This window comes from Dermacentor variabilis, chromosome 2 (genome assembly GCF_050947875.1).
Source record: "Dermacentor variabilis isolate Ectoservices chromosome 2, ASM5094787v1, whole genome shotgun sequence".
Lineage (NCBI taxonomy): Eukaryota > Metazoa > Arthropoda > Arachnida > Ixodida > Ixodidae > Dermacentor > Dermacentor variabilis.
The window spans coordinates 108,783,814-108,795,769 of NC_134569.1; the positions used below are offsets into that span (position 1 = coordinate 108,783,814).

Here is an 11,956-nt window from a genome sequence, read left to right on the forward strand (position 1 = left end):
CTGAAATACACGTACAGAAATATCAGGCTTTGGTCTAAAAGAATAAATTCTTTAAAAAACAACTACACTATGCTGCAAATTAAAATGTGACCCTGCTAGAAACATATGAAAGCAATAAGAAACCTCACTACTATGAACAAACTGAAAGGATGTCAGATAATTGCTTTAAAAGAATGATAAAAAAAAAATTCCACAGATTCAGAGACAGAGAGGAGCCAGACAAACCCATTCAAAAGAACAAGAGTTCCCCACACCGTTAAGGAGTCAAAGCAAAATGTAAGAGTTTCAAACATTAATGATAACATAAGGCGAATGTAATAAGAAACCTCACTACTACGGACAAACTGAAAGGATGTCAGGTAATTGCTTTACAAGAATGATAAAAAAGATTCCACATATTCGGAGACAGAGAGGAGCCAGACAACCCCATTCAAAAGGACAAGAGTTCCCCACACCGTTAAGGAGTCAAAGCAAAATATAGGAGTTTCAAACATTAATGATAACGTAAGGCTACAAAGAGAACCCATGTCAGATAGAAACGTTCGCCACTGAATAGAAATTCTTCTTAGTATGGAGATCAAACCTAATACAGTATTGCCTTTCCAGGGCAGTCTTTCTACCATGCAAGCTACCAGGTGGTAGGGCAAGGGCAAGTTTATCAAGAACTTGGAACATTAATTATGCAAAGAAGTCCTGCAGAATTGCATAAGGCAATTTTTTCTCCACTTTGTGCACTTCCGTAGAAATTATTCGCTTATTGGCTGCCTTTAGAGTGCTCGTACTTGCAGATGGAAAAACCTGGACAAGTTTCTAGAATGGCATCCGCATATGTTCACAAAAGCTGCCAAATACAGCAAAAGCTGTCACAGTTGTTCTTATAGACAGGAGCCAACAGCCACTGCTTGACTGAGTAGCCAACCATGAGTAGACCTAAAAATAACTATGAGCAACTCACGGGTCACCATTTTACCACCCGGTGCCTTCTCGCAGCTCAACCACTGCACACAGTCACTGTAGTCGGCAAAAGCAGTATACCTCATGTAGTGCACCGAGATAACAAAATGGAGGGTAGACGTAACTCACCACAGTCCTCAGGCTCATCTGAGCCATCCGCACAATCTGGGGAGTAGTCGCATTTCCACTGCTTTGGTATGCAGCCTTGCCCATCGGCACAAGCAAACTGAGTATCCGGACATTTCACTGCAGGCAGCAGAGACAGCAAAAATGAAGGCCTTCTCAAATGCCATACAAAGACTCAGAAAAGTCCTCTGCCTTATAAACAACTTGTTCTGCGGAATGCAACTGCAGTGCTCAATGAACATCAAAGCAAGCTTTCATGGCTGACATTGCTTTTTCACCAGAGTAAGCTTTGATTGATCTGCCGTCCAGCTTCCCATTTTGTATTTGCAATGTATGTTACGTCTCAAGCCTATCTTGTTGCTTTCCTCGGTTTACTGTTTGCTTCTTTGCTGTCTGCAAGGAAAACATTTTGCTATCGCCTGCTTTACAACCACTTAAGCTGACGAAGCATTCCTCCAACCCTTATTTTTACATTTTTCTTTCTCTCTTGGTACCCGGAGTTGCAAGATGGTATGGCAGTATCTGCGATGCTACTTTGATTATCTAACTAACACACATTTTACCTATTTGAAAAAATTATAAGCATGTGAATGCCTAACTGAGCAAGAACAGTCCCTAGGTTCTTGAATGAAGCAAGTTCAGCAGTAAACAATCCAAAGATTAGGTTAGATATTGTCAGAAGGTAATTTGGTGTAGAAATGAACACAGCACTAGCCAGAGCATTAAGCAGGATGATGCCGGCGGGCTTTGTACACAAGTTGTCAGCCATCTCATTGACTTATGTGCTTGTAGATAGTGTGTAAATACACTGCTTTGCATACTTCCTGCATTTGATTCATCTCCCCTTACAATATCACACTAATATGAACATAGATTTATAACTACATAGCACTATTAAAATATTGTGGCATGTGACATGAGTGTAGCAGAAATATTATGCAAACTATGGAGAAAAGCATTGAGACTTCCAGTGATAAAATGACAACTGCAAACAGTTAACAATATTTTTGTGAAAAAGAAAAAGAGCAACCAATAAACTGCCGCACAGCGTGAGACTGATTAATGCCGAACGTATCTGGCCTGTCTATTCAAACCATTCTGCTTTGGCTTCAAAAATCACAATTTTCGTTTATTCGTGTGACCTACTTCAGGTGTTATGTGGCACTGCTTTTAAAAGAGAAACTAATCTAATATTTGTATAACAAGGTTCCTGAGAAATCAAAACTAGCTTTGCCTTTTTTTTTTTTTTGGTAACGTAACGTACATCACACAGCTGGCCGGAAAACTGATCCAGCATATGAGTGAAATAAATGACGTATCAAAAATGTAGATGTCACGAATTATTGTTCTGGGAGCGTTACTGGGGCTGTCGTGCTTGAGCAAAGTTTCACTGAAGCGCGTTGTGAGCTGCTCCTCGTGCACTTGAGTGGCGATGACGCGATATGTGCAGCGTGTTAACCCGCTATTCCTATCGCTTTAGTAAGACATCGAGGAGACGCGCGTGAAAGAGATAAATCTCCCGAGTTATTGATCGAATCGGGCTTTATAAATTGTGTTCCTCGCAAAGAAAAAAAGTTCCGTTCATGGGTGCGAAAGACGGTGGCAGCGGATAGCGTCGTACGGCCGCGATCGATGCTGGCTCGTAACATTCTCATGAGCGAACGGCGCTTCTACATCCCGCCTCCGCAGCACTACGAATACGGTGGCCGATGGCGCAAGCGTGCAGTCAGATGTTCGAATGCGCCATGTCACTGTCTGTCAAAAAACTTAGGCGAAAACCGTGGCACAGCGAAGGACGACAGGTTGTTCGCGCGAACCGCGCACTACACCGCTTCCCTGCTGAGCGTAGGAGCACTTGATCCCGATCGAGTGACTGAAGAAAACACGTGAAGGGAAACGACCTCGCCAATAATAACAGAGAGCGGATACTCGACCGAACGAGACACCAACGGGAGACGAGACCGCGGTGGCGCTCGCGGAATGACAACCACATGGGCGCAACCAATTCCGAGATAAGCTAATGAGTCACAATTCGCGCGGGTGTTAATTATCGCCCCCCAAGAAACACACAGCCTCACATCCTCCTCTCTCCAACGCGTTTCTCCTACTCTCCCGTGCCAGTGGACGGCAATCTTACAAGCGCCGAGTTGAGTGTTTAAACAGGGCTCTACGACCACAGGATGCAAAAGCGCCGTGATAAGACAACCAAACTGTGTACGCAAAGGAGCGCCGCCGAAAGAAAAACATCTCCCTCGCGTGCTTTTACATACTGGGGCTTTCTCTCACTGAAAAGTCAGCTGCACGGTTGAAAAAGCGTCTGTTGTCTGCAAGTCGTGATCCGTGCGATATTTCGCGCGTTCAATAAACCTGAGCGATGAAGCACCCTCACGGGGAGTCAAAACACAATTCTGTACCAACCTCGCGTCGTTTCTGTCGTTGGATCAGCTGTCAGGGCGACTGTGAACACCGTCAGGAGTACCACGGCGCTAGCCAAGGCAGGGGCAGCAGCCATCGGCGTTGGCTTGGGCATCACAATAAGTTTTCGCGCACAGATCACGCAGTTTTTCGAGGCATGATTCCCGCGCCACCTTCACGAGCACACCAAGCGCGCACAATAGATGCACCACGCGTGCACAAAACTACAGTAAACTACGCCTTTCACTACGGTGCTGCTGTCTCTGCTGTCACGCTGCTCGCGAGCGACACAGCACAAGCTCTACTGGAGAGCGCTAGGCCTAAATCTGTTAAAAAACGCCGCGCTCTGCAGCGCCATCCAGCGCTCGAGAAAACAACTAAACGACGCGCTCGCTCGTCACGCGGTCTCTGCGAACCGTTGCAGCAAACTGCGCGCCGAGGGACTGATATAAAGTGCGCTGGCGCAGATTTACAATTGCCACGAAACGGCAACTTTATCGTTGGGCTCGCGGGCTCTTCATGCAGGAAGCGTATACCGGCGCCTTACACACCCTATATCACTCCTCATTAGCGCTTGCAAGACGATGCATGCACATCAGTCATATGCGCGTGACATATAACCTTGGAGAGTCTCGTGCACCCCGCCGAGGATGCTGCAACTCTCTTCCGCGAACTTTTGCCGTCTAATTGCTTTGTTTGAAACCGCCTGCAGGGCCAAAACAACGGCCGCATGACGTAAACGCTGCACGGGCGTGTTCTGCGGCTGAAGCGCGTACAGTGGCTTTCACTAGAGGAATTGTCAACATAATGCGTGTTGTATGCAGCCATCGGAGAATTTACACGTTACTTTTATTATTCTACAGCTTGAATATATCGTACTGCATACATACGTACGAAATATATGTACGACATATATTCGTGTACGCCACCGCCGGTCACGCGCGGAGCTTCTTTCGTTATAGGAGAACTGTTCGTTATGTTGAATATGTGGACCATCAATATCTGATTTTCAGACATTTTCAAACCATATGTTGTTATCCCTCTGTTTCAAAAATAAATAAAATTTAAGCCGCATAATCTGAGCCATTACACTGCTTGGACGCAGGGACCGCATTATCGATCCCTCTTGGACTTCATTAGATCAGCAAATCTATTTTCATTCATTTAATCATCCTTATTCACCCCCATCCCATACCCTTGTATGCCCTGAGGCATTTATCCTCGCATTAAAAAAACGAAACTATGAATAAATATATTTAAAGGCAGATTAAAAGAACCTAAGATTTAAAAAGAGAAGTTCCAGCGCACCGACTGCCTATAAAACATGCACTTCCTTTATAACACTCCGCTCTAGTACGCACGCAACTAGTTTAGTGACATCGTTCAATGAACTCGTGTGTGACATCGACCGCTCCAGCTCGGTCTATGAGCATATTAAAGAAAAAGCGAGAGATTGTGGGGTTTATACGTTCAAACTTCTGTAAGCGTATGCGCCCGATCTAATATGCGTTTGGACTTAAGAGGTTAACTGGTCCTGTTCGCACAGCTAAATGAAGCATGATAGAGATAAGCGCATACATCTCACACAATACTTTAAATAAAGGAGGGAAATTGCCACATTTTAAGCGATTAGGCTGCTGTATACGTATAGATATGACTGGTACAACGTATACTCTCGTGAACAAAAGTAAACCTGGCCCTCCGGCCGTTTTCCGATTTTGACCTCAATTTTTAAAACAACTAGCAAAGATGTCATCGATAGTTGTTTCCCCTTGAAAGTGCTCTTCAGGCGTGACTACATACGCCTTAAACAAGAATCAACAGATGTCATATGATCGCGTTTTGGTAAATACTTGAGAGGGGGGTGCCTGCAATTGTTTTTGCACGAGGCAATACATATATGTTTGCCGTAGTGTTAAAATGCACACAATGTCAGTCGATGAATTGCGTTTCCTGGTTAGCTCAGATGGTAGAGAGGCTGCCTCGGAAAGGCGGTGGTCCCAGGTTCCAGTCCCATGAAGACCAGGACGAATTTTTCTACAACTGCAAAGCTTTTCTTTCGAGGAACAAGTTTGGGTTTCCTTTGAAGCACTTAGCTACGTTTGGGTGGATGTCTCATTTCCCCTTTATTAATTACTTCTCTCCACCTTGCGGGATTCCGCAGAACTATTACGTCGAATTACGTTTCCATTAAGTTTTTTTTTAATTTATATGTAACGCTAAATATATATAATGCGGCATATATAGGTCTCAAATTGGGGCTTTGCATATGCGTATAAGTAGTGAAAGTAGTATCTCCAGTCCGATTCTAGAGTATTTAAAGGAGTGCGTTTATCTAGGTCAATTACTCAAAGGGGACCCTGATCATGAGAAGGAAACGTACAGAATAAAAATGGGTTGGAGTGTATACGACATGCATTGCAAGATCCTGACTGGGAGCTCACCACTATCAGTGAAAAGAAAGGTGTACATGCAATGATTGTATTCTACCGGTGCTGACATACACTCTTGCACTCTAAAAACAGTTGCAATTCTTGGGGTGTATATTTGCCACACAACAATAATCGCCATCTGTCTTGCCCCCATTTCCTTTCTTTAACGTTGCGAGCCCGGTACTTCCAAGTCACGAACGGCATGCGCGTTATCAGCATGACAGAGCATTCTCGACAGGTAAGTAACGAGCGCAGCGTTTTCAAGAAAGGAAATGCGGGCAAGGCAGATGACGATTATCGTTGTGTGGCCAATATTCACCCCAAAGGGTGTAAACTTTCTTATGCACTCTTATGCAAAATTACACCCTTTTGCCACAACGATAATCGTCATCGGTCTTTTCCGCATTTCCTTTCTTTACCGCGGTGAGCCCGGTACTTCCCAGTAACGAACGGCATGCGCGTTATCAGCATGACAAAGCATTCCCGACAGGGAAGTAGCGGGCTCGGCGTTTTCAAGAAAGAAAACGCAAGCAAGGCAGATGACGATTATTGTTGTGTGACATAGATACACCCCAAAGGGTGTACGTTTTGCCTAAGAGTGTATAGTGTACACTCTTAAAACGGTTGCACCCTTTGGGGTGTGTATTTGTCCCACAACAATAATCGTCATCTGCCTTGCTGGCGTTTCCTTTCTTGAAAACTCGGCTCTGGCTACTTTCCTGTCGAGAATGCTGCGTCACACTGATAACGCGCGTGCCGTTCGTGACTGGGAAGTACCGGGCTCGCAGCGTTAAAGAAAGGAAACGCGGCCGAGACAGATGACGATTATCGTTGTGGGACAAGATACGCCCCAAAGGGAGTAAATGTTTCTAAGAGTGTACACTCTTAAAACGGTTGCACCCTTTGGGGTGTATATTTGTCCCACAACAATAATCGTCATCTGCCTTGCTTGCGTTTCCTTTCTTGAAACTCGGCGCTCGCTACTTTCCTGTCGAGAATGCTGCGTCACACTGATAACGCGCATGCCGTTCGTGACTGGGATGTACCGGGCTCGCAGCTTTAAAGAAAGGAAACGCGGGCAAGACAGATGACGATTATTGTTGTGGGACAAGATACGCCCCAAAGGGTGTACATTTTTCTAAGAGTGTGAGCAAATGTACACCCTTTGGGGTGTATATTGGCCACATAACAATAATCGTCATGTGTCTTGCTTGCGTTTCCTTCCTTGGAAACGCCGCGCTCTCTACTTTCATGTAAAGAATGCTCTGTCACGGCCGCTCGATGCAAAGCAAGGTGCGACCAGCTACGTCGCGCCGCGGACAATAGGCGGTCGCGTCTCGGTCGAGTTTGCAGTTGCGACCGCTTTTCTTGTGAGGGCGCCACTGCTCGGGGATACCTTGGGTAGGGACATCAAGCCGGTGGCAAAAGCCCGGAAAGTAGGGTAGACCCTACAGGCGAAGTGGGAGGCAGGGAGGCAGTGCAAGCGGTCGTCGGCTCGCCGCCGGGGAATCGGCTTAGTTATAGTGAAGCAGCGCAACACGCCCCGAGTGAGGCGACGCTGCAGCCACAGGGGCGCCAGCGGGCACGAAGAGAGGAGGGGAACAAGCTAACCCCAAGGAATGAGGTCACGATTAATGATAAGAGGCAGCATAATCTGGAAGTTAGAAGGGAGGAAGGGAATGACCTAGTACTTATCGGTGGTGACTCAAATATGAGGAGGTGCAAAAGAGCTATAATGGAGCGTGCAAAGGGTGATAAGCGGCTAGCAGTCGAAACGTTCCCAGGCAGTACAATGGACGCAGTACTGAGAGAAACAAAAAGCGAGCTTTCCGAGAATGTTGCAGAGCGCAATTTGGTAGTGGTAGCGGCGGGGCTAAATGATGTCTTGAATGGTGAAGCCGCAAAAGGAGTGGAAAGATTAGCGGAGGGAGTTGACGATTTAAGGGCGATAGCACAGGAAGTCCAGATCGTGGTATGCACAGTGCCGGAGGTGCAAGGACGGAACGGAGAAATTACCAAGGACGTTGTGGCTGTTAATCGTGAGATAAGAAAGCTAAGCCAGGAGAAAGGCTTTGAAGTGGCAGTCATAAACAGAGAAGTGCATAGTGCAGGCTTTGGCGGAGGCTTTACACGAAAGGGCATCCACTTTAATGGAAGGCTAGGAGCCGAGATCGGCTGGCGCCTGGCAGGTCGGGAAGTAGCTTTTTTAGGGGGTCCACTGCGGCTCAGGGCGTAGGGGGACGTAGAAACAATGTAGAAAGTGCAACAACAGAGGCTGACGCCAATAAAATGGCCACTAGGAGGTCCAGGAAGAAAACTACAAAAAAGAAATTTAACACCAGGATCAGGTACATAAACATGCGAGGCGGTAGAAAGAGAGCGAAGTGGTTAGAAATAGAACATCAGTTAAAGGACGAAGAAGTAGGTGTATATGAGCTATGCGAAACACATCTCAGGGATCTAGAAGACCCACCATTTATTGAAGGCTACGTCTGGGAAGGAAGCAACAACGGAGTGGAAGGGAGGAGCACTGGCGTAGAAAGGGGGGAGGGGAGGGGCCCGGGTGCAAGGGCCCAGTAGTGGGGGGGGGGGGGGGTGTCATATACGTCTGAAGACACCCGAAAATTGTCGATATCCTCGCCTTCCTCGACTACACCAGGGGGGCCGGGGTGACAGAAGAGCTAAGGGCCCCGGGTGCCAGATGACCTAGCTACGCCACTGGGGAGGAGGTGTAGGTATGCTGATACACCAAGAAACAAATTGGCAAATAATAAAGTCAACTTGTAAAGAACATGTCTGGGTATCAGGTACCACTGCCGGTAAAAAGACATGGCTAGGAGTAGTTTATTTAGGGACAGGGGACAAATACAGGCAAGAGAACAAGGATCTAGTGAAGTGTCTCAATGACGATATAAAGCAGTTTGGAGAAGGTGCCGATGTTTGTCTGCTGGGTGACATGAATGGCCACGTCGAGGATCTGGATGGATACACAGATTGTAACGGGAAGTTGATGCTAGACTTCTGTGAGCGACACAACCTAGTTATAGTAAATAGAGAAACTAAGTGTGGAGGGACAAATCACGTGGGAATCCCGTAACAGGCAAAAGACCAAATTGACTACTGCTTAATGTCGCAGGGGATGTATAGCATGCTCGCAATAATGGAAATAGACGAAGAGGGGAAGTACAGCCTCAGAAGTGACCATAAGCGTATTAGTCTACAGGTGGGAGCCCTACTCAAAAGGGAAATGCAGGGAAGTCAAGAAGAGTAGAAGAAGAAGAAACATTATTAAGGAATAGTCCGGTAGTTCTTGCTGTGGCGGCCTCAGGTGACGGCCCGAAGTGTATATAGGCAAAATTAAACAACGAACAAATAGCGCACATAGCGGCCGGCATAGAGGAAGCAATAGAGAAACATCCCATGGAACAGTGGGATTATAATCAGTTAGAACTACTCATTAGTATAAAAATAAAAGAAGTAATAGGAGTACACCGCTGGAGAGGAAAGAGGAAGCCACGAAGTTGGTGGAATAAGGAAATTAGGGAGGTCATCGAACAACGACGGTTGACATCACGGGAACACAGAGAAGCAAAGAGGGCGCAGTTGTCTGAAGAGGAAATAGGCCTAAAATGGGAATCTTATCGACAAAAGGAACAACAAGGGCAGGTCCTCGTCCAGGCTAAAATAAAGCAGTCCTCTGATCGTTGGCTGACTGAAGTTCGCGATGCAACTAAAGGGGTGGTTAAGAAAATTCTGGAACCATATAAGCTGGCTGGGTAAAGCGAATCACAGAAAGCAGGGACAGATTCACGATGCCGAGGGAAATTGTTTAAAGGGAGATGACGCTGTGAACTACATTGGTTCAGTTATAGCTGAGACATTTAGGAAAGACGATAGTGTAATCGCCTCAGATGAAGAAGCAACACAGTATAGCACAATAGAAAACAGCTTAGAACTGACTAATCTTAACTGGAAAAAGGCGGAAGCAAATGTTCCAAAAGGCACTTCCACAGTGATAGACAAAATTGCAATCAAGTTTATTAATGAACTTGGTCCAATAAGCAAGGAAACGTTGATAAAAGCATTGGAGGCAGTCATAACAAATAAGCAAATTCCGCACAGCTGGAAACAGAGTAAAATGAATTTGATTTGTAAAGGGAAAGACGATAAGACGAACATAAAATCCTTCCGACCAATTACGATAACATCAGTTATATATAGGCTGGCAATGCAGACGGTGAAATTAAAATTGCAGTCATGGGTAGAAAAATAATAGAATACTCGGAGAACTTCAGAACGGGTTCAGAAGTGGTAGGTGCTTAGATGATAGCCTGTTCGTGCTTACCTAGTGCATAGAAATAGCTAAGGCGGAAAATAGACCTCTGTATTTAGCCTTCCTGGACATAAGCGGTGCATACGAAAATGTGAACAGGGAACTCTTGTGGAACATATTAAAATATGAAGGTATCGGTCATGAGGTAATTGATTTTCTACAGGAAATATATCCAGAAAATAATGTTGAAATAACATGGGAAGGAATTAAGAGTACGACAGTTGTCGAGGTGCACAAATGATTAAGGCAAGGTTGTCCTCTATCACCGCTGCTGTTCATGCTTTATGTGATAAGCATGGAAAGAAGGCTACAAGGAGGCAATCTAGGGTATAATCTGTCGTACAGATTAGGTGGAAAGGTTGTTGAGCAACGACTACCGGGTTTAATGTATGCAGACGATATTGTACTGTTAGCAGATAGCCAGGAAGATTTGCAAACTCTGGTAAGTTACTGTGGAGACGAAGGAGACAGTCTAGGTTTCAGTTTTAGTGCAGCTAAGTGCGGTGGGATAGTTTTCAACGATACAACTGATCAGGAGCTTACAATACAAGGCCATGAAATACCCCAAGTGGCCGAATTCAAACATCTCGGGGTATGCATAAACAAAGGGAAGAGGTATGCGGAAAAGCAAGAACAGTCTCTCATAGCAAAAGGGCGAAGAGATGCCGGGATAATGAAACATATATGGCATTGTGGGGGTACAACAGGTATGATCGAGGTACTGAGAGGTATTTGGAAGGGAGTAATGGTGCCGGAGCTTGCTTTCGGGAATGCGGTCCTGTGCTTAAGGGCAGAAGTCCAGTCGAGTCTAGAAGTAAATCAGCGAGCTGTTGGAAGATTAGCACTAGGTGCCCACGGGAAAACCACAAACGAAGCAGTACAGGGGGATATGGGCTGGGCATCGTTCGAAGAACGGGAAGCTCAGAGTAAAATCCTATACGAAAAACGCCTGAGGAAATTGGACGATAACAGGTGGGCAGCTAAGGTATTTAAATACCTATACAGAAAGAGCGTTGACTCACAATGGCGGAAAATAACTAGGAAGCTAACCAGTAAGTATGCCAGACACGAGGACGAAGAAAGACAGAGCATTAAACGACAAGTTAAAAACGCGGAAGGTAAAAATTGGATAAATTCAATGCGAAAGAAGCATAGTGTTGAACTATATCGATACTGTGGAAACAACAGATCACGAAGGAAACGTTTTATGATAACTCAAGAGGCAGTTACTCTTTGAAGATATATGTCAGGATGTCTTAGAACGCGCAGCTATAAAAAGAAATAAATTTAATGAAGAAGAAGACACATGTACTGTGTGTGGTAAATCTTTAGAAACAATAGAACACCTCATACTAAAATGTGATGGTATCCATCCCGATTTCGATGCGGGCACAGTCACGCTTCCTGAGGCCCTACACTCTAACAACAGTTTACACCCTTTGGCGTGCCCCTTCTGCCACACAACGATAATCGTCATCTGCCTTGATGCGTTTCTTTCTTTAACGCTGCGAGCCCGGAAAATAACGAACGGCACGCGCGTTATCCGCATACACTCTAAGAACAGTTTACACCCTTTGGCTTGCCCCTTCTGCCACACAAAAATAATCGTCATCTGCCTTGATGCGTTTCCTTTCTTTATCGCTGCAAGCCCAGAACTTTCCAGTGACGAACGGCACGCGCGTTATCAGAAGGGGCG

At 45.6% G+C, this 11,956-nt stretch overlaps 1 protein-coding gene across 2 annotated transcripts in view; it reads right to left on the bottom strand.

Annotated features, from left to right (window-relative positions):
- The window catches only part of LRP1 (LDL receptor protein 1), a 223,339-nt gene extending 219,302 nt beyond the window's left edge, over positions 1-4,037 (bottom strand). The window contains exons 1-2 of one of the 2 annotated variants that reach the window (XM_075681666.1): positions 3,499-4,037; positions 1,084-1,200 (exon numbers count right to left, since the gene is read on the bottom strand). In XM_075681666.1, the coding sequence (XP_075537781.1) occupies positions 1,084-1,200; positions 3,499-3,610 (229 nt within the window). In that variant the 5' untranslated portion in view covers positions 3,611-4,037. The remainder of the gene's footprint in view (positions 1-1,083; positions 1,201-3,498) is intronic. The other variant, XM_075681667.1, reaches the window with a different exon arrangement.
- Positions 4,038-11,956: the final 7,919 nt, after the last annotated feature.